We start from the raw sequence: 23,321 nt of genomic DNA on the forward strand, positions 1-23,321 counted from the left end.
GAAACAAAAATAGGTCTTGCACATGTCTTTATCTTTCTCAGACACATGTCACCATTGGATTTTTTTTGTATTTGTGGTGTTCTGCTGTATAGCTTATGACGGTGAAGTGTCTGAGGTGTGAAGTTTCCAGTACTGTCTGATGATCAAACTTTGCTTTCAAAAAAGAGTTGTTGCAATGCTAGTACAATAAAAGCTACTTTTTAAGTAATATTACTGAACACCAGAATCCTAGTTTATTTTGACTGGAATTTTAATTGCTTTGTTTGTGCTTGTGTTATGTTAAAGTCTCCCCACTATTCATTGAATCACAGCAGTTCATTTAAAAAAAACTTGTGTGTTTACCAGTTCTGAGAGGTTTTAAGTTTGTGCTGTGTATGTGAAAGGAACAGATCTTTTTAGACTAGTCAAAAAAACCGCATTTATAGTGTTTAACACTAAGTAGAAATAAAAATGATCCTACCTATATATGCGCACATAGATGCAATACAAATTCATAATGTTAAGTTTTATGATTCTTAAAGTTGGTGTCTAGAGTTGATCTTTGATAAACTCTAATGCCTTTCTTGTTTCATTGAGAGAGTTTTAAAATATAGACAGATAACATATCTGCCCTTCTAGAGATAGCAATTGCTGAGTTCTGTTCTTGAAACTTTCTGTTTGTGGCATATGGTTAGTCAAACAGAGCTCAAAACCTGAAAGCTGGATGAAGAGAGAGGGTCTTGGTTTCTTTTAACATTTCTTTGTTTCCACTCTGGACTGTAGAAAGTAAAAGACAGTTGTAGAACAACATAATTGATTAGTTGGTTTGTCAACTGACCCTTACTAGTTGCCCATTGATCCAAATATGGCCGTAGCTGGTGGATTTCTGATGCTTGGCTTAGATTATTTGATTTATCTTTGATTTCTTTTCTTAGGTAGAGCTCCATGGTTCAAATGATTACACCCAATGATTGTCCCCACCTAGTTGAGTATCTAAGTGAATGTCAGGATGCTTTGCTAATGGCGTACAAGATGGTCCTCCCATTAATGCTTCTTCGAGGATAATGTTCCTAGTGAGGCTTTGCAGGCATATTGCCTTCATTTGAATGATATTGGAATGTAGGAGGTACAGTTGTGCAAATGTTTGGAACTTTTGAGACTTTGATTTCAAGTTGTTGGGATGTGACCACAATTTTTAAAATATTTGAAACAGGAATGTTCAGTCAATATATTCCAAAAATCATTTTGATATAAAACTATGGTTTAAAAATAACATTAGTTTTTCCAGTGAAGTTAAATAAGCAAATGTGATGGTAATGGGCTGGACTAGAGAACACACTAATGTTGTGGGAACACAGGTTCCACTACAGCAGTTGGTGGAATTTAAATTCAATTAATAAATTTGGAATGGAAAACCAGTGTCTGTACTGATGTCATGAAATTACAATTAATTGATGCCAAAACCCCATCTGGTTCATTAATATCCTTTAGGATAGGAAATGTAATATCCATACCCTGTCTGGCCTAACTGTGCCTCCAGATCCAATGCAATATCATTAACTCTTAACTGCCCTCTGAAATGACCTATAAAACCCTAAGGTTCAAGGGCAGTTATCAATGAGTAACAAATTCTGACCTTTCAGTCGTGTCAGCATTGCATGAAAGAATGAACAAAAACAGTTAAAGTGAGTTTAAGAAAGCCTGAGTCTAACATGTAAAACTGAAAAATACAGCAGTCTCCAATCAACAAAGTTTTCTATATGCAGGCAAACTGATAAAATAAAAGCAAGATTTTGACAGGTTAACCAATTAACCAATGTGCACACGTTATAGAAGGTAATAGAAAATGCAATAGGTGGATGCGCCAGCCATGGATCATTCAAATGGTGAGTTTGTTTCAGGATTTTAACTGGTTGAGGCAGTGATGGAGATGAGAGTCTTGAAGCTGGGTTTGGAAGCTGCAGTATATCTCTGCCTGCTACTCTGAGTTTTCTTTTGACGTTTCTTTGTCCTGGTCTGGAGAATTGCCTGTGAGACCATCTATTTTGCTGAATTGTCATTGTTAATGGGGTGTTTATGGGATGTTACTATAGTTAATAGAATAACAGATTATTTAACTTCTAAGTTTTCCAGTAGAATTAAGTTATTCTAATTTCTTTCTTTTGTTGTATTTTACCTATAATGCTTCAAGACTGGTAGTTTGACCAATTGAATTGCATCCGGATCTCAACACCTGGCACTTTCCTTTAAAATAAGAAAACTTGAGGGTTGAGGCTATTTTCTTAATATATTTTGAGGGCTTTGATCTGCTTCATAACAGTTATGATCCCAGTTGAAATATTGCATGCAATTCTGGTCTCCTTCCTATCGGAAAGATGTTGTGAAACTTGAAAGGGTTCAGAAAAGATTTACAAGGATGTTGCCAGGGTTGGAGGATTTGAGCTATAGGGAGAGGCTGAACAGCTGGGACTATTTTCCCTGGAGCGTCGGAGGCTGAGGGGGGGACCTTATAGAGGTTTACAAAATTATGAGAGGCATGGATAGGATAAATAGACACAGTCTTTTCCCTGGGGTCGGTGAGTCCAGAACTAGAAGGCATAGGTTTAGGGTAAGGAGGGAAAGATATAAAAGAGACCTAAGGGGCAACTTTTTCATGCAGAGGGTGGTACGTGTATGGAATGAGCTGCAAGAGGAAGTGGTGGAGGCTGGTACAATTGCAACATTTAAGAGGCATTTGGATGGGTATATGAATAGGAAGGGTTTGGAGGGATATGGGCCGGGTGCTGGCAGGTGGGACTAGATTGGGTTGAGATATCTAGTCGGCATGGACGGGTTGGATCGAAGTGTCTGTTTCCACGCTGTACATCTCTTTGACTCTAAGTCAGATTGTAGACTGAAATCTAGCTTGATGTATAATATTTTTCTTTGTTTAACTTCACAACATTAGTCTTTCACTGAAACACAGACACACAATGCTGAAAGTTTGGATTTTTTTTATGCAAAAGAAAAGTTTAAATAGAATAAATCTAGCTATTTACACATAACATGATCAGAAGGTTTTCTAAACACAGTAAAATGCCATCCCATTTATCCTAACACCATCACATTACAGTACTCAAACAGCAGAGCGAATTTGTTTCTCTATCTCATCTATTGGTCTAACCTCTTTATTTGTTTCAATTCCCAGTTTGAGAGATTGCTAGCCTTTTTTTGATTAGCTGGACAAGTGAACTTTGATGTTCTCAGCTTTGAATAAATCCTTTTGAATTCTAACCAAATGTTTTTGACTTGAAAGTTTCAAACAAAAATCTTTATTCTAAGAGAACCTATTTCCTAACTTTTGAGTTAATTCTTTTCTCCACCAAGAGCTGTTTAAGTTAGATCTAACTTGAACAGGACTCTTGCAATGTGAAGTCAAGTTTTCTAAGCTGTAAATTTTTCCCTGAAACAGAAAGCAACCTATTGCTGCTCAATGTTTACTCTGTCCACTTGTCAAACTCTTACAATGTAAACAAATTCCCATTATCATCCAAGGAATTCCTTCTCTCAGATGTGCTTGAAAAGAAGTCTTGGCTTCAGAAATACTGCCAACTTGATCATTTAAACCTCCTCAAATATACAGAAGTTTGAACACAGGCACTAACCGATTCAAGAACAGCTTCTTCCCTGCTGTTATTAGATTAATGAATGGACATCTCTGACTTCAAATAATGTTGATCTTGCTTTGTAAACCTCCTATGCAGCTGTAACCTCACTCTGTCTAAACTCCCTATAATCTGCCTGTACTGCTCACAAAGCAAAACTTTTCCTTCCTCACTCACTCTCTCTCTCTCTCTCTCTCTCTCTCTCTCTCTCTCTCACACACTCACTCACTCACTCACTCACTCACTCACTCATGGACTAATACTAGATGGTAACTTCAGCCAGAGTCAAATAGGGCACTCTGGTGTCGCAATTAGTCAACTTCAACCTGCGTCATTGATTTGGGTGAGGGGGTAAATCAGTGGTGAGGATATGGAGTTTGTGGTAGAAGTTGAAGACTATGTTTTAAAGGTAACTTAGTGTTTGCCTTTTTTAACACTGTCACCCTCTCTTCAGTAAACATTGAAATCTAACTTTCCCCTTTTAAAATTGAAAGGAAATCACTAGCATGATTTGCTGTGGAAATAGCTATGATTTTCAGTTTTGTCATCTCTTTGTTGTTCCTGATTTACTAATTCTATTTTGGGAGATTGCATCATCTTGGTTGTGATGACAACTCTATTCCCCCTTTTGGGAAATATCATATCTCATTATACCCTCTGCAGTAAATCTTGCTGAAGCTTATTATTGGACTAGTTCATTATGTATTAGTGAGCATTTGGTGATGGAGAATACTTCAAAACTACAATCACTGGACCTGAAGGCTAAATAATATTTTGCCATTTGGGAAAGAGGCTGGAGCTCTGTGAAAGTTCCCACTCTTCTTTGCAGCAGGAACCAGGGAATGGGTGGAGTATACTTTCAGACAAGACTTCCTGAATTTTACAAACATGAGAACCTAGCTTGCTGCGATTTTACATAATAAAAAGCGATAAACAGGAATTTTTACATATTGGTGGTATGTGTTGCCAAAAAATTACAGTCAGCAATGAATACCCCCGGGAACAAAAATTTAGAAATAGGTTCAGTCAGTTTTGAGGGATGTAATTGCATCTGCTTTTCCAGTGTCCATTTTAGCAGTTTGCTTCAGCGAATGATATCGGCGTGTTTTTACAAGCACCCTTTTACAGGAGTTAATTATTTATATCATAGTTATTTTGGAGTGCATCTTAAATAAGGCCAAGAAAAATATTATTTCTGAACTACTGAAATTATAATATCATCGATTCTGCTTTCTGTGATAATTATTTTTGCATATTTTTTTTATCCTTATATCCTTAAGGTATGCAGAGTATTGTCCCACCCCATCCTAGCAAGTGTTTGCAAAGTTCAACATATTTGTAAAGTTCTGTTTATTGTACATCTTCAATGACAAATATGGAATATTGTGAAAAATCACTGCATCTTCTTTATTGTTATATCGCTGTTCTTCAGCCGTTGTGTCGAAGTGTTTTGTATAGCCTCTAAACCTCTCTAAACAGTGCAGCGTTTCTGGTAAGTTCCATCTTCGATTAGATTAGATTCCCTACAATATGGAAACAGGTCCTTTGGCCCAACAAGTCCACAGTAACCCATCCAGACCCATTCCCCTACCCTATATTTACCCCTGACAAATGCACCTAACAATATGGGCAATTTCGTATGGCTAATTCACCTAACCTGCACATCTTTGGATTGTGGGAGGAAACCGGAGCACCCGGAGGAAACCCATGCAGACACTGCAAGAATGTGCAGTCTCCACACATACAGTCACCCAAGATGGGAATCGAGCCTGGGTCCCTGGTGCTGTGAGGCAGCAGTGGTAACCACTGAGCCACCACGGCACCCACGTATTGTCTTTTGTTTTATGTAGCTGGAAGAATGGTATTTCAATGGAGGGTCTGTTATAAATGACAGGAGACCTTGTGATAACCTTGTTGCACTGTTATAGATGTGAGAATTGTATTAATGAGTCTATTTGTAAGTTACAGGCAGAAAGGATTGGTTCATTTGTTTGCCCAGAGCTTTTCTGGTATGTGAGAATTGGGTAGATGGTCATCAAAAATTGTTTTTCTTTTCTGTAATAGCAGCTTTCTGGGCCATCTTAAAAGCAGAAGAATTATTTCCCTTTATTGTGAGAGCCTCCCATTGCAGTAACCTGAGTGGCTATTTTTTGTGCACAAGTTCAAATGATGAATATGACCTTTTCTTTTTTTAAAAGAAAAGTGTCAGTATCACAGTGAAGCTGCTAATTCATTTTTCCAGCACCTTACACTGGATATTGATTTAGGAGGAGGCATGCCAGCTGATTTTTATTTTCCATCTCCCAGCTATTGAAGAATTGTATTTAATTGAAACTGTCAACTGTTGTTGAGTTGAGGTCAGTGAATTTGCTATTGGACAAGGAAATCAAGCTGATATGATTATCTCAGGCCATCAATGTATGGCATAAAACTACACTAAGCTCTATGTTTAAGAATTCAGCTAATGGTGGGATTTACATTTTATTTATTTTTAATAGTTCAAGATAAGGCTGAAACATTTGCAATAATCTTCAACCAGAAGTGCCAAGTGGGTGATCCATCTCTATCTCCTTCAGAAGTTCCCAGCATCTCAGATGCCAATCTTCAGCCAGTTCAATATCAACAAACAGTTGGAGGCATTGGATATTGCGAAGGCTATCGGCCCTGACAGCTAAAGACTTGTGCTGCAGGACTTGTCACACACTCAACCAAGCTGTTCCACTGCAGCTACAGCACTGGCATCTACCAGATAATGTGGAAAGTTGCCCAGGTATGTTCTGTGCAGAAAAAGCAGGACAGACCCAACCCAGCCAATTACTGCCCCATCAGTCTACTCATTCAGGTGTTAGCAACAGTGTTATCAAACAGCACTTGCTCAGCAATAACCTGCTCAGTGATGTCCATTTTAGGTTCTGCCAGGGCCACTCAGCTCCTGACTTCTTTAAAGCCTTGATTCAACATGGACAAAAGACTGGATTCCAAAGGTGAGGTGAGAATGACAGCCCTTGACATTAAGACCACTTTTGATTGATTGTGGCGAATGAACTCTAATCAATAAACGTATTGTCATGAAGAATACATCCTTTAATGCTGACTGACGACAAAACTAAATCAGATATTCGTTGGCCATATCTTATCTGTGCACCAAACTTTGTTGAAAACTTTTTGAGATGTATTATTTACAGGCAAACAGACTAACAAGCAGGGACATCCACTTCCAGCAGTAGAAAGTGGATGATGATAAGGTTTCTGCCCCTGTATTGGTGTTCATTTTGTGTTAATTTGTTTTGTCAATATGATTCAACCAAAAGAAACAAAATCCATGTCTTAACAACTTGTAGGTTTTGTTTTGTTTCATTCTATAATATACAAGTATCGATTCATGCAATCAATTGATCCTTATTCCAAGTGCACAGTATTGATACTATCCAGAACTACACCTACCTCAGTCACTGGAATTATTTTGTTAGGTTTATTGATAGTTTGGAGATGGAAAGAACAAATAATTTGTTATTAGTTGAGTACACTTTCTGGAAGGAATATGAGGGTGAATACTCAGTTGTGCACCCTGAAATGTATTGATGGTGCTTTAGAAACCAAAATAGTGCTGGTTTACATCACCAAGTAATAATGGTAAAAAGATAGATACTTGAGTATTAGAACAGATAGTTTTAAATCTGAAATTTAGTTATTGATTCCAAAAGATTATCTGGCGTTTCTTTGATTCCACTTAAACCATCCTATAGAATCTGTTCTTTTGAATATCTTGGAGTTCATTGCTTTCCATGTAAAAAGGCATTCCCTGTGAGCAGATGAAACCCCCCTGTAATTTGATATCTGCATCCTTCTACATAGCTTGTATGATTTAACTTTCATATGCTTGATCCTTACTCTTCCTGATAAGAGAGGCTTATATCTTTTTGGCCTTGTGGATAGAAGATGTGATTTTATGATCATTTACATGCTTCAGATTTAATGACCCCTACTTTCAAAATTTGTTAAAGAGAAAACATTTTTAAAATGTTTTCTTGCTTTGCCCAAAATTACAAAATATCTCACAAATGTCTTGTTCTTGCACCTCAATACTGATCTTTGAAGAAATCGGTTAAATGTGGTAATTTCAGGGTGGCACGGTGACATAGTGGTTAGCACTGCTGCCTCACAGCGCCAGAGACCCGGGTTCAATTCCTACCTCAGGCGACTCTGTGTGGAGTTTGCATATTCTCCCTGTGTCTGTGTGGGTTTCCTCCGGGTGCTCTGCTTTCCTCCCACAGTCCAAAAATGTGCAGATTAGATGAACTGGCCTGGCTAAATTGCCCGTAGTGTTAGGTGAAGGGGTAAATGTAGGGGAATGGATCTGGGTGGGTTGCGCTTCAGTGGGTCGGTGTGGACTTGTTGGACCGAAGGGCCTGTTTCCACACTGTAAATAATCTAATCTAATCTAAAATGGGAAGCAATATTACAGCATATTTGAACACATTTATTTCCTGTTTTGTTGACAACTGGGTTGATTCTTAAAAGCAATTGCTACTGTCCTTGGTTTTAATTTTTTTGTTTAGATCAGCTGTCAGAAGTGTTCACAAGCTAACAATACTGTGTTTACTGTTTAAATAATTCCATATTAGAAGTTTTCTGAAATATTCAGATGGTGTTAATAAGGAAATTATATTTTCTGTACATATGGCAGACTGTTTTGACAAGGCAAGAAAGATGATGGGTTCAGGGAATGTGTGATCGATTGTCATTTAAACCACCAAAATTGGTTAACAGTAACATGAGTTAAAGCGACTTGGTGTGTAGAGTATTGGATTACGAGTGTAGTGCAGCAATGACAAAGGACATTGCTGCAGTGCATCATGTGAAGTACATCATCAATGCTGTGTACCAGAGGTACCAAATATAGGCCACATGCTTTATCAAAGAGACAACATTGGAGAGAGACTACAAAGACTGGAGGGGGTGCATGTTCTGAAACAAATTTGAGAAACTTTCAACACAAAATAGGTTGTAATGACAGCGAATATACAGTTTCTGGATCAGTGGTGCTGGAAAAGCACAGCAATTCAGGCAACATCCAACGAGCAGCGAAATCGATGTTTTGGGCAAAAGCCCTTCATTTACCTTAGTGAATATACAGTGTCTGTTATGCATTTCAAACCCTAGAAATTAGCTATAAGCCTATTTGTGTCCAAAGCACAGCAATTTAGAATTGATATTCTCAGCGAGACAAATTCAGGAAAACTTCCTTGAGAACATGTCACTTCAATTCTTTGACCTCGCAACTGCCTTTGACACAGTAGTGGGTTGGCCATCTGGATACTCCTGGAATGATGTGACTTCCAAAACAAATCTGTCAAGGTCATACAGCTGATCTAAGATGGAATGGCAAGCCAGCTCATTTAAATGGCAAATCATCAGCTGTCTTTGGGATCTTGAGCAGAGTGAGAAGGTTTGCATTCAGGCACTAGTCTTCTTTAACCTGTTTCTCACTTGTGTCCTTAGCCATGCTGTCAAGGTTTTGAAGAGGGAGCATATCTCTGATATCTTCTTGATGTCTCACGCTATGACCAATGACGTCTGCACATTACGTCCAGGAAGCATGTTTTGCCAATCGTTGTGGCCTAAGGTGCTCAAAGTCAGATTTTCAGGTCACGGTTGACAGATTTTCAGAGTCTTCAAAGCTGTTTAGTTTGATCTTCATTCTCAGAAAGAATGAGGTTCTATACCAGCCATCACCAAATTCTAGCACTTTCACCAGAAGTCTGCATTGATGACATAAAGCTATCACATTCTTCAGCTTTAAGTCCATTGGCACCATTATCATTAATTATAGTTTGCTTTGGATCAGCAAGATGAGCCAGGTGCTTGGAAAGCTTTACATAAATTTCAGTTATAAATTTCAAAAATCTTAATCCAGGGCCAGTTAACAAATATTGAGGGAAAGCAAACCCAGTAACTCTGGAGCAAAAGCAGATAGTACAGATGCAAAGAAAAGGAAACCAAAAAAACCTCTGCAGCACCTCATCTGTCTCACTTCCCATATGACACCATAAATGCATTCTGTCCTAGAACTTGTGGGGAAATTTTAGCCACCCATTGACATAAAGAAATGTATCTATTGATGATGCTACAATTTTTTTTTAAAAATCCATTGATTTTAAAAGAAAGCAATACATTGAAATTCTATCAGCTGATCGCTGATGAAGACAAATGTATGTTTAGATATGTGTGAAGATCAGGCAGTCCCCAAACTTGCCCCAGAAAATTGAAAATGACACATTTTGAGGCAGAACTTCATTCCTCAGGGATTTTGCTGTGATAAAAATCTGAACCTTGCTCTCATAGTGAATTTTCATCATGTTTGGATGTTGCTGAATATTTTGAAGGCACTTGAATTGTGGCCACACTTCTTAGAAGTGTGGGAGCTAATTGTACATAGCAAGGTCCTATCATTGTGATAGTGCTGTTGGCTAATTGATAAATATCGGCTAGCATACTGAGAAAATTCTCCTGCTGTTTTTTCACAATCACACCATGAGATCTTTTATGTTCAAAGGGTACACAGAGCATCAGCTTAATGTTTCATTTGAAAGACAGCAACTCTTGCACCACAACATTCACTCAGTATTTCTTTGACGAATTAGTCTAGATTTTTGTGAATCTTTGGAATTTAATTCAAACCACTCCAACATTCTAATTGAGCCACAGCTAATATGTGTGTTATTATACAAAACAATTGCCTTTCCTTGTGTCATAGCATATGAAATATAATTACTGAATTACTCTGAGCATTTGCTGTGATCTGTAATACTTAACTAAGAAAATTCTGTTTCTTTGTAATGAGGAATTTGAAAGCTACTTTGTACCCATGGATTCAGAATCGACCTAGTGAGGGATCATTGCTATAATTATTGATATTTTCAGAATTTTCTATAATTGTGCTTGTGACGAGGAAACCACCTTTTTCTGCCCATTAGTCAGCATTCACCCAGGCATTCTTTTCTTTGCTGATAAATTCTCCAATCTATGTTAAGGAGAAGCATATTGTCTCTTGTATGAATGGTACTGTATGAAAGTTAGATAGAACTTTTGGTGTGGAGATTTTAAACTGAAAATGGAATCAATCTAAATTGTACATGTATTTATATTTTACTTGAATAAAAATGCATCTGTTTAAGAATAAAGGTCAGAGTTGAAAAGATGTGAAGTATTAGTCCAATGTTCAGCTCTCATTTTTGATGATACCGTAGTAGACTTTGGAAGCAGTACAGCACACATAATCTCGTAGGTAAATACTCCAGAGGGCTGCATTGGCTCAAGTTTGATTGGTGAATAAAGGAAAGGGATGATGTCATCCCACTTGAGGGCAACTGACAGGAAATAAAATTTAGTTACCATATTTACACAGGCTTAATAATGGGATCTGAAACCAATCGCACAAAAAAAAATTGATGGACAGATTTACATAAATATGATGCATAATAATTCACAATGATGTATATCATGTTTTAATTTGTTTACTTAGGCTTGTGTGACTGAATTTCGATGCCATTTCCAGAGATGGAGCCAGTCTTCTGATAGATATTTTCCTCCCTGATATATATGTAAAGTATAATTAGCTAATTGTAAAGCTGAATGGGTCTCACGACAAAGAATTATATATTGGCAAACATTTGCTTGCAGCATTTTTATCTAGTTATTAACACAGTGCGAAACCAGGAGAAAGGAAGGACGAGCTACTTGGCAAATTTACCAGAAAACAATTCCAGGGAAATGTTCATATTCTGTAAAAATGTTAACCTCATTAATTATACAATACCGTGTTTAGATGCTTGAATTTAAAGGAAGAATGTGACCGGTTCTCTCTACGAGCTGTACTGTACTATCTGGCTAGTGTATTAATAGTTTGCATGATACTAATTAAGCTTGATTTTTTTTGTATTTTTTACAAATAACTTTTAAGTCTAAACACATGCATTTATGTGCATAACAGCCACAAGCTTTGCAATCTGGGATCCAGATTTTAGGTTTATTTTTACGTAGCACAATACTAAATGTTTGTTAACTGCTTCTCTAGTGTTAGGTAATTTAAAAAAAACTTTAAATGGAAGGATAATTTTGCATGGCAGTATTTAATGGCTGCTGTAAATCCTCCTCTGTCTTCAATACATTCTTCCAAATTTTTTATATAAAAACAATTTATTTCATGTTCATTTATTTGCAGGCTGCTAATTTCATTTGAGGTATGGGGATATTTTTGGTGGTTGCTATTTTTTTGGAGGCTAATGCACTGTATATGTTTTTTGTAGCTTATATCCTCAGAATTGATTCGATAACCATTGTTTCTGCAGCTTCAGATAGCTGAGCTGATTGATCTGCTGCAATTTCCAATGAGGTCTCTTGGAAATGATGTCATTGCTGTAGCTGGATTCTCCTCCCACCCTTTTCTTTCTCTTCTGTTATTAGATATTTCATCTCGCTGTGGAGCATCCAATCAATAGCTACTTTTCCTGAGGGACCAGCTGAGGAAACAAGCAAAGACAGTCAGTAGGAAATGGTTCTGTATCATGTCATTTAATCCTAGCTGCAGCTTCTCAGCATTCAGTTTGCAATACGGAATGTAGAAGTTCTCGTTAGAAAACTGGGGTTGGATTAATTGTGACATTTTGCTGCTGCACTAGGATACTGAGAAACACCGTAGTAGCTTGCGCATCCTCCAGTGGTGTTCTGCAGTATCCCTGGACTGGCAGGTTTATTAAGTCAGCGTGGGGTTTTCAGCTACCTCAACTGCAATGGGCTTACATTTCCTGAAGTGACTTCGAGCCTACCCGGTTTCAAAAGCTGTTTCTGTTCTGTCCTCTCTCCCTTCCGTTCACAAAAGGAAACTTTCTTTCTTAAACCAGGAAATGGCTTTCCTTGTGCGTTGCTATGCCAACTGTTTGCAGCCTTGGTCCTCTAAAGTAAGCACAATTGTTTGTTTACCATTCTGAATGCTGCATTTGCAGACAAGTTACTTTTTGAATTTAATGTTTTATACTGTGCCTGTGATATGTCCGATTATCTGCGAGAGCTGTAATCCGATTTGAATGTTACAGTTGGATTAGAATTGGAGTAATTACTGAAATGAAGTTAACAAAGCTGAAAGGAGGCCAGTCGTGGTGATCCTACCAGTTGCGAATAGCCTTAGGCCAGACATATGTCCATGTCTGTATCTATCCTTTTTGGTTTTCCATTTTTTTAAAGCTAATTGCATAAGAAGAATTAGAATCCTGCTGAAGAAGTTGCTGTACAGACCCTTGTAACTGTGATTACCATTTTTTGTTCGCCTTCTTATTTCCTGAACCTCCACCTCTGTTGCCTCAGTAAATTAGATATTTAGTTAATTTCAAATGCTGCAGAGAGAATTACTATAGTTTAACTTCATACAAGTTTCTGAGTTTCATTGTTGATTGCCTTGATTTTGGATCAGACTTGCCCTTGATGGTTTCAAGTCAGTTAGTTTCTGATCGCTTATGTGGATCTTTGCTTTGCGTCTGATTTGTCTCATAACACAAAATTCAAGTGGAGTGTGCTAAACTTAGCTATTGATTTTATTTTGTTAAGAAAACATTAGGATTTGTTTAATATGATTGTAATACATCAAGAATATAGTAAATACCATGGAGAAATAAAATTATTTTGTTAATTTGTCATTACATTTATGCTATTAAAGTGCATTCTGTACTACTTCGTCTTTTGGGAGCTCCTTAATCCTTATTCCTTTAACATTCCCTTCTTTCCCACCAAATCAGTTTGTTACCTATATTGGGCCAAACGTGTTTTGCTGTTGTATCTATTGGCTCAGCACATTAGAAACCTAAATAACTTGGGTTTTAAAATTTTAATTATTGATAGGGAAAGCTACGTTTTGAAGTTAATGATATGTCTGTGCTATCCACAAGTGGCTGAATTGCTTTTGTGGTTTGCTGACAATGCTTCTATGCACTTTTGTGCTTTTTCTTTTGCACTGTATCTAGAGAACATGCAGAGTTAGAAATCATTCTTTCTGAGGCATGCCAGGCTATGTACAATACAACAAGGAGTGCAAATGAAAGACAAACTCCCTGAGTGTACTCATTGAAAATTAGTGTCATAGTGTATTTCGAGATTTGTTAACACATCCAGCCCTCATTAAGGAAGGCATTAGATGAGAAAGAGATTGCTCGTGTCTACTTCAGTTAATCCTCTTATAACTTGTTTAATATCTACTGGGCAAACTCATTAAGTATTTCAAACAGCTGAATCTAGTGAATCTGTAAAGGTGGCTAGTAATGTAAATATATTCCCAGTAGTTAAAGCTTGTGTATTCTTTTTGTTAGGTATGCTATAATTCCAAATGTGTTAAGAGTGCACCAGTAGTGAAAATTGTTATACACAGTTGTTAAGATATAGAAGATGAGAAAATTATTTTTTTGGGTTGCACTCATGTATTTTGTTTCCTTCTATCTACCCCACATAATTTTTGTTGTTGCTTGTGTGGGATTGTAGATACTTTATTCTTATTTACTAGTTTAGTGTATTGGCAATGGCAATAAGTTAAGTTTTATATTTAATGATTGATATTACCTTTAGTGCTAGTGACTCAGGGGCTGTCTACAAGTGATGCGAAGCTGTATTACATTTGAGATTTGTAGCTTGAAAAAAGATTGAAGAAGCACTGCTGATGTGTAAAAGTAGCTTACATGTTTTGAAACATGTGATGTGATGATTAAAAAATTCCATTGGAATTTGGGTGCACAACAGAAATTACAATCCCAAATTAAATTGTAAGATTCACCTATTTTGTACGTAAGCAGCAGTTTTATATCTGTGCATCCATCTTGTTTGCGTATCCCTCTATTTCCCTTTTCTGTAACCACCAGTTGATATTGTCCTAACTATTGACCTTGTCACTAGCTCGGTTAGCTCAATTTAGAGCCTCAACTGTTTGTATACAACTTGCCCTGTTCTGTTTTAAATGTCTTTAATATTTAGGCTTTTATACATAGTGTACTCAGAATACTTTTTTCTTCCATGGAGTGTAGTATGAATCAACCACATTATTTAGGGTTTCGAATAACATGTAGATTTGACCAATTAAGAATAGCAGATTATTTTTCCAAAATGATATGAGTGAACCGAATGGGTTTTGTTTTTACAAACTGACAGATTCATTGTCCTGATTACTGCGGTTAATTTTGAACTCCAGATTTCATAAATTGAACTTAAATTACACCGGCTATTGTGGTGAGATTTGAACACAAGTTGACAGAAAATTTGCCTGGGGCTCTGAATCAGTTGTTGAGTGATATTATCACTCTGTCATTATCTCCTTGATTCTGTATTGTATCCATGTCTTTGATCATGAAGTTAAACAGGTCAATCAAATAGCTCACATTATTTCCTCTGCTACAACAAAAGCATCTCAAATTTTCAAATCTCAACTCACATTTATGTTCTCTCATCTCAAGCTACAGTCTGGAAAATCTACATTGCATTATTTTGCCTCATCTGTACCATGGAGCACAAACCTGCACGTTACATTCCTACTAAGCTTTGCCGTAGATCCCAATTTTAAATATTTTTAAAAATAATTCCATTCATTCATTCACCAGTATTGATGCTAATTGTATTTGTTGTTCGCCCTAATAGAAATGGTTTGCCTGGTGAAGGCATTCTCTCAATGTCAATAGATTGGAATTTGCAAGTCAGATGGTGTGTGAATCTGGGGCAGTGGTAACATATCATAGGGTACAGAGCACAGAGATAGTCGATTCTGCAATAACATGTGTTTCTTCAACGCGAATTGGCTTTAACACGATTGAAGAATTCAGACAGTTATTTGTCAAACGTGAACTTTCCTTACCTATATTGTCTATAACGCAATTCTGGCTCCATTAGTTTAAATGGTGCGGCTATTGCACAGTTTTGTTATAACAAAAGATCGGATGAAACCGGAACTATTGTGTTATGTCAGAACCAACTGTGGATCATTCTACCTAACCAGTCTGTACCAGTATTTCTACTTTTCCTGAACCTTTCCATCTTTCCTTATCCAAATCTATCTTTGTAACTATTTCACTCCAATACCTCCAAGTTCCACAATTTCCAGTTTTCTGGACCGAGCTGCCGCTGCCTCTGTGAATGTGCAATCACTCTCTACGTCTGTTCCTCCATCAGGATGGCCTGAAGAGTTTATGAATTTTTCCTTGAAAAGAGGCCTACGCAGTCCAAATCCACTTTCACCCTCCTTTGCTTCACTGGCAATTTTCTCATTTTGAACAACTTCTCCATTAACTCGTCTCATTTTCTCTAAGTCAAAGGTGTGACCATGGGTATCCACATAGGTCCATTCTATGCCTTTGTCGGATATGTGGAATTTGCCTTGTTCCAGTCCTACACAAGCCCCCACCAACAACCCTTTTTCTGAATCATCAACAATGGCTTCAGTGCTGTTTCCTACTCTTGTGTAGAATTAGAAAAATTAATCAGTTTCACATCCAATTTCTATCCTTCTCTCACTTCCAGCTGGTCCATTTCTGACTCTTCCCTTCTCTTCCTTGACTTCATCATTTCTATTTCTGAGGAGTTGCTGTCCACCATCGTCCATTATAAGCCTTGGTTACCTTGAATACACGGCCTCACACACCATTTCTTGGCAATTGTTCTCCTAGTTTCTCAGTTTCCATTGCATCTGTTCTGATGATACCACCTTGCACCGAGCTGTCTTCGACATGACCTACTTTTTCCTCAACTGAAGATCTCCTACTTGCCCCAATATGGTTGACTAGTCTTCTGGCTATCTCCAGTACTTCTGTCCTCCTTTTCAAAGCAACCATAGGATTTTCCTTGTCCTTACTTGCCATCCCACGAATCTTTGCACTCAAAGAATCATTTCTGCCATCTCCACTAGAATGTATCCACCAAACACAACATCTGCTTCCTTCCGTTGTCAGAATTCTAGATGGACTGTTTCCGGTGTGACGTCCCAGTCTAATCCTCTATCATTCCTAACACTTTCTCAATGTCTACGGCACCTTCCTGTGCAATCACAGAAAGTGTAATACTTGCCCATTCAATATTTCCCTCCTTGCTGTCTCCAACCACACCTTCTGGATTAAGTAGCATTTCACTTGTACTAGTTTGTTCTATTTGGTGCACACGATGAAGTCTCCTGTTCATTGGCGCACCCAAATGCAGACTGAGTGATCACTTTGCAGAACACCTCCAATCTGTAGGAATGACCTTGATGTAGTTGCTTGCCTTGTCAATACCCCAACTTACTCTTGTACAGTGGCCCAGTGGCTAACACTGCTGCCTCACAATGCCAGAGACCCGGGTTCAATTCATGCCATGGGCAACTATCTGTGTGGATTTTGCACATTCTCCCCGTGTCTGTGTGGGTTTCCTTCAGGTACTCTGGTTTCCCCCCACAGTCCAAAGATGTGCAGGTTAGGTGAATTGGCCATGCTAAATTGCCCATAGTGTTCGGTGAAGGGGTAAATGTCGGGGAATGAGTCTGGAAGGGTTGCTCTTCGGAGGGTCGGTGTGGACTTGTTGGGCCGAAGGGCCTGTTTCCACACTGGAAGTAATCTAATCTAATCTAATCTAATCTAATCTAATATTTCTGTACTCTGCTTTCTATAATGTTCCATTAAAGCACAATGCAAGCTCAAGCAACACCTCATTTTCTGCTTAGACTCTTTACAACTTCAAGGTCTCATAGAGTCATAGAGATGTACAGCATGGAAATAGACCCTTCGGTCCAACCTGTCCATGCTGACCAGATATCCCAACTCAACCTAGTCCCACCTGCCAGCACCTGGCCCATATCCCTCCAAATCCTTCCTATTCATATACCCATTCAAATGCCTCTTACATGTTGCAATTGTACCAGCCTCCACCACATCCTCTGGCAGCTCATTCCATACACGTACCATCCTCTGCGTGAAAAAGTTGCCCCTTAGATCTCATTTATATCTTTTCCCTCTCATGCTAAACCTATGCCCTCTAGTTCTGGACTCCCTGACCCCAGGGAAAAGACTTTGTCTATTTATCCTATCCATGCCCCTCTTAATTTTGTAAACCTGTATAAGGTCACCCCTCGGCCTCCGATGCTCCAGAGAAAGCAGCCCTTCTCGCTGTAGCTCAAATCCTCCAACCCTGGCAACATCCTTGGAAATCTTTTCAGACCCCTTTCAAGTTTCACAACATCTTTCCGATAGGAAGGAGACCAGAATTGCACGCAATATTCCAACAGTGGCCTAACCAATGTCCTATACAGCCGCAACATGACCTCCCAACTTCTGTACTCAATACTCTGACCAGAAAGGAAAGCATACCAAATGCCTTCACTATCTTATCTATCTGCGACTCCACTTTCAAGGAGCTATGAACCTGCACTCCAAGGTTTCTTTGTTCAGCAACACTCCCTAGGACCCTACCATTAAGTGTATAAGTCCTGCTAAGATTTGCTTTCCCAAAATGCAGCACCTCACATTTATCTGAATTAACTCCATCTGCCACTTCTCAGCCCATTGGCCCATCTGGTCAAGCTCGTGTTGTAATCTGAGGTAACCCTTTTCGCTGTCCACTACACCTCCAATTTTGGTGTCATCTTCAAACCTACTAACTGTACCTCTTATGCTCGCATCCAAATCATATATGTTAATGACCACAAGTCGAGGACCCAGCACCGATCCTTTTGGCACTCCACTGGTCACAGATCTCCAGTCTGAAAAACAATCCTCCACCACCACCCTCTGTCTTCTATCTTTGAGCCAGTTCTGTATCCAAATGGCTAGTACTCCCTATGTTCCGTGAGATCTAACCTTGCTAACCAGTCTCCCATGGGGAACCTTGTTAAACGCCTTACTGAAGTCCATATGGATCACATCTACTGCTCTGCCCTCATCAATCTTCATTGTTACCTCTTCAAAAAACTCAATCAAGTTTGTCAGACATGATTTCCCACACACAAAGCGATGTTGACTATCCCTAATCAGTCCTTGCCTTTCCAAATACATGTACATCCTGTCCCTCAGGATTCCCTCCAACAACTTGCCCACCACTGAGGTCAGGCTCACCGGTCTATAGTTCCCTGGCTTGTCTTTATCGCCCTTCTTAAAGAGTGGCACCACGTTTGCCAACCGTCAGTCTTCTGGCACCTCACCTGTGACTATTGTTGATACAAATATCTCAGCATAGCACATAGAACAATACAGCGTAGAACAGGCCTTCAGCTCTCGATGTTGTGCTGACCTTGAACTAATCTAAACTCATCCCCCTACGTTATTCCATCGTCATCCATATGCTTATCCAAGGATTGTGTAAATCTCCCTAATGTGGCTGAATTAAGTACATTGGCAGGCAGGGCATTCCATGCCCTTACCACTCTTCATAAAGAAATTGCCTCTGACATCTGTCTTACATCATCACCCCTCAATTTGTAGTTATGCCCCTCGTGGAAGCTGACGTCATCATCCTAGGAAAAAGACTTTCACTTGTCCACGCTACCTAATCATCTGATTATTTTGTTTGTCTCTTATCAAATCCCCTCTTAGCTGCCTTCTTTCCAATGAGAACAGATCCAAGTCTCTCAGTCTTAAGACCTTCGCTCCAGTCCAATCAACATCCTGATAAATCTCCGCACCTTTTCCAATGCTTCTACATCCTGTAATGGGATGACCAGAACTGTACACAATATTCCAAGTGCGGCCATACTAGCGTTTCGTACAGTTGCAGCATGACGTTACGGCTCTGGAGCTCAATCCCTCTACCAATAAAACCTAGCACTCCATATGTCTTCTTAACAGCACTATCCACCTGGGTGGCAACCTTCAGGGATCTATGTACATGGACTCCCAAGATTCACACAATCAAGAATTTTTCCGTTGACCCAGTATTCTGTCTTCCTGTTATTCTTCCCAAAGTGAATCACCTCGCATTTAGCTGCATTCAACTCCATTTGCCACTTCTCAGCCCAATTCTGCAGTTTACCCAAGTCCCCCTGCAACCTGTAACATTCTTCCACACTGTTCACGACTCCACCAACTTTAGTGTCAACTGCAAACTTACTAACCCATCCACCTATGTCCACGTCTAAGTCATTTATAAAAATGACAAACAGCGTTGGTCACAAAACAAATCTCTGTGGCACACCACTAGTAACCAGACTCCAGGCTGAATATTTTCCATCAAGCACCACTTGCTGCCTTCTTTCAGAAAGCCAGTTTCTAATCCAAACTGCTAAATCACCCCAATCCCATGCCTCTGCATTTTCTCCAACAGGCTACGACATGGTACCTTATCAAAGGCTTTACTGAGGTCCATGTACACCACGTTAACTGCCATAACCTCATCCACAAGCTTGGTCACCTTCTCAAGAAACTGAGGTTTGTGAGACATGACCTGCCTTTGACAAAACCATTTTGACTATCTGAAATCAAATTGTTGCTTGCTAACTGATTATAAATCCTATCTCTTATAATCCTTTCCAAAAGTTTCCCTACAACAGACATAAGGCTCACTGGTCTATAATTACCTGAGTCATCTCTACTGCCCTTCTTGAACAAGGGTATAACATCTGCACACCTCCACTCCTCTGGTACTAAACCTGTAGACAATGATGACTCAAAGATCAAAGCCAAAGCCCCTGTCATCTCCTCCCTTGCTTCCCAGAGAATCCTCCGATAAATCCTATCCAGCCCATGGAACTTGTCTACTATCACTCCTTCTAGAATTGATAGCACCTCCTCCTTACTAACCTCGATCATTTCTAGTCTAATATCTCGTATCTCATTCTTCTCCTGTACAATATTGTCCTTTTCCTGAGTGAAGACCGATGAGAAATATTCGTTAACACCTCTCTGATCTCCACAGGGTCCACACACAATTTCCCAATTCTGTCTTTGACTGTCCCTATTCCTACCTTTAGTCATCCTTTTATTCCTCACATACCTATAGAAAGCTTTCAGATTCTCCTTTATTCTACCTTCTAAAGACTGCTCATGTCCCCTCTTTTTTTGCTCCTCTTAACTCTCTCTTTAAATCCTTCCTAACTAATTTGTAACTCTCCATCACCTTATCCGAGCCATCTCGTCTCATTGTCATGTAAGTCTCCTCCTCCTGCTTAACAAGAGATGCAATTTCTGTAGTAAACCACAATTCCCTTACCTTATCACTTCCTCCCTGCCTGACAGTGACATCCAATCAAGGACATGCAATATCTGTTCCTTCGACCACTCCACATTTCAATTGTCCCCATCCCCTGCATTTTGCTATCCCATTCTATGCATCCTAAGTCTTGCCTAATCACATTATAATTGCCCTTGCCCCTTCGATAATTCTTGTCCTGTGGCATGTTCCTATCCCTTTCCATCGATAAACTAAACGTAACTGAATTATGGTCACTCTCTCCAAAGTGCTCCCCTACCACTAAATCAAACACCTGGCCTGGTTCATTACCAAGCACCAGATCCAGTGTGGCCTCCCCTCTTGTCGGCTCTTCGACATAGTGTCAGAAAACCCTACTGCACACATTGGACAAAAACTGATCTATACAACGTACGAGAGCATTTTCAGTCAATGTTGGGGAAGTTACAGTCACCCATAATGAATCAAGCTGATTCTATTTCTAATGTAGGAATTTATAACGTATTACATGGCTTGACTGCCAGCAGATTGTGCGTTTTTTGAACAAAATTGAATGTATCTGCAAATATTCTGCCAATACAAATTCACCCCATAGACCTATGTGTGTGCGTGCGTGCGTACATGAGAGCGCATGTGTATGAGAGAGGTATGGATAAAATTGAGGGATTGCATTTTGCTAAAGCAAGGAAGGGCAGGACTTGTACAGTTAATGGTAGGGCCCTGGGTTGTGTTGTAAAAGAGAGTCATGGGGTTTGGGACTTGAAGATGTCATACCTTGAACAATTTTAGATTAAATCTTTCATCTTTTAGAATGGGTTTCTGTTCTTTGGTATGTTAATCCCAGAACTCCTTTTAAATATCAAATCTCAAGAATGTAATTTAAATGCAGAGCTTTTCCTTCATTGTGTGAAAAGGTTGCTCCTGAGGGTCTTGATATATCATTTTCCCCCTCACCCAAAACATATGCCGTCTAGTTCTGGAGTCACCCCACCCACCCACCCACCTTAAATAAAAATTGATTTTGCTTCCTCCCCTCATCCCTCTCCCTCCCAGGATGAAGAGTTGCCCAGAGGGAGGCAGATCACTTAAACTTGACAGGGACACTTCCGCATTGTGACGTCATCAGTGGAACGAGACCCAAAACATGCTGCCGGACTGCGCTTGCTCCGTGCGGCCAGCGGCCACTGGCCCGCACTGCCCTGTACAGTTTCCAAAAGTCCTTTACCTTCAAAGAACCCCCACAGTTTGGAGCAAAGCCATTCGGCCTAACAAGTCCACACTGACCTTCCGAAGCGTAACCCACCCACACCCATTCCCCTACCCCTCTACATTTCTACATTTACCCCTGACTAATACACCTCACCTGCATATTCCTATGCACTAAGGGTAATTTAGCATGGTCAATCCATCCTAACCTGCACAACACTTGACCCTATGTGAACTGGAGCCTCTACAGGTGCAAGCAGCCTGTGAAGCCCTTCTCAAACTGAAAACTGGTGAATGACCACTCCTGCATGTGGACCCACTGGTGTGTCAGCTGCTTAACCGAGCAAATATAACCCTTCCCGTACTTGGGACACCTGAAGGCCCGCCCCCCCCGCCAGAGTGGAGCTGCTCGTGTCTTCGCAGGTGGCTCACCTGACTGAACCCCTCCCCACACTCTGAGCAGGTGAACGGCCTCTACTCCGTGTGGACCCGCTGATGCATCAGCGGGGAGGAGGAAACGCTGAAGGCCTTCCTACACTCTGGGCAGCTGAAAGGCCTCTGCCCCGTGTGGGCCTGCTGATGCTTCAACAGGGAGGATGAATCGCTGAAGGCCTTCCCGCGCTCTGGGCAGCTGAAGGGCCTCTTTTCCCCCCTCCTCTCCCCCCCCCCCCCCCCCCCCCCACCCCCCCGTGTGGATCCGCCGGTGGGTCAGCAGGGTGGATAAAGCCCTTCCTGCACTCGGCACAGGTGAACGGCCTCTCCTGTGTGGACCCGCTGGTGGGTCAGTAGGTTGGAGGCCTGGGTAAATCCCTTCCCGCATTCAGGGCTTCTGAAGGCCTTTCTCCTGTGTGGATCCGCCGGTGGGTCAGCAGGGCAGAGGCGTGGTAAAAGCCCTTCCCACACTCCAGGCAGGGGAACTGCCGCTCCCTGGTGTGACTGCGCTGATGCGTCTCCAGGATAGACAGGGCACAGAAGCCCTTCCCGCAGTCGCCATACTTCCACGGTTTCTCAACAGGGCAGGATTCCTCGGGTCTCTCCATGGCCGAACCTTCAGCTGCACACAAACGCGTGTACAGCCCCTCTCTGCCGTGGGTTCCTCTTTCCAGGCCGTATAACTGTTTCAGGCTCCACACTCAGTGCACTGCAACGGTAGGGTCACTCATCCAGTCCCACTGATGCTGAAAACGTACTCAAACAGGAACCAAAAGGCTTTGCGCCTTTTCACAGAACCACAGTCAAAAATTGTTGGGGTCCCGATGGATTGAGTGACTGCTTTGACGTCAATGTCTGACAATGTTGAATTATATAACTTCAAAAACT

At 40.1% G+C, this 23,321-nt stretch overlaps 1 protein-coding gene across 15 annotated transcripts in view; it reads left to right on the forward strand.

The window, feature by feature from the left end:
* The window catches only part of rapgef6 (Rap guanine nucleotide exchange factor (GEF) 6), a 378,117-nt gene that overhangs the window by 158,245 nt on the left and 196,551 nt on the right, over positions 1-23,321 (forward strand). For 2 of the 15 annotated variants that reach the window (XM_043703416.2, XM_043703417.2), the window contains exon 1: positions 9,453-12,583. The exons of 12 other annotated variants lie outside the window; for them this stretch is intronic. In XM_043703416.2, the coding sequence (XP_043559351.1) occupies positions 12,530-12,583 (54 nt within the window). In that variant the 5' untranslated portion in view covers positions 9,453-12,529. Of the gene's footprint in view, positions 1-9,452; positions 12,584-23,321 lie in introns of those variants that run through there. One more of the 15 variants, XM_043703418.2, reaches the window with a different exon arrangement.

Source organism: Chiloscyllium plagiosum, unplaced genomic scaffold (assembly GCF_037043375.1).
Source record: "Chiloscyllium plagiosum isolate Xiang-an unplaced genomic scaffold, Cpla_swu_hap1 HiC_scaffold_16, whole genome shotgun sequence".
In the NCBI taxonomy this organism is placed as follows: domain Eukaryota; kingdom Metazoa; phylum Chordata; class Chondrichthyes; order Orectolobiformes; family Hemiscylliidae; genus Chiloscyllium; species Chiloscyllium plagiosum.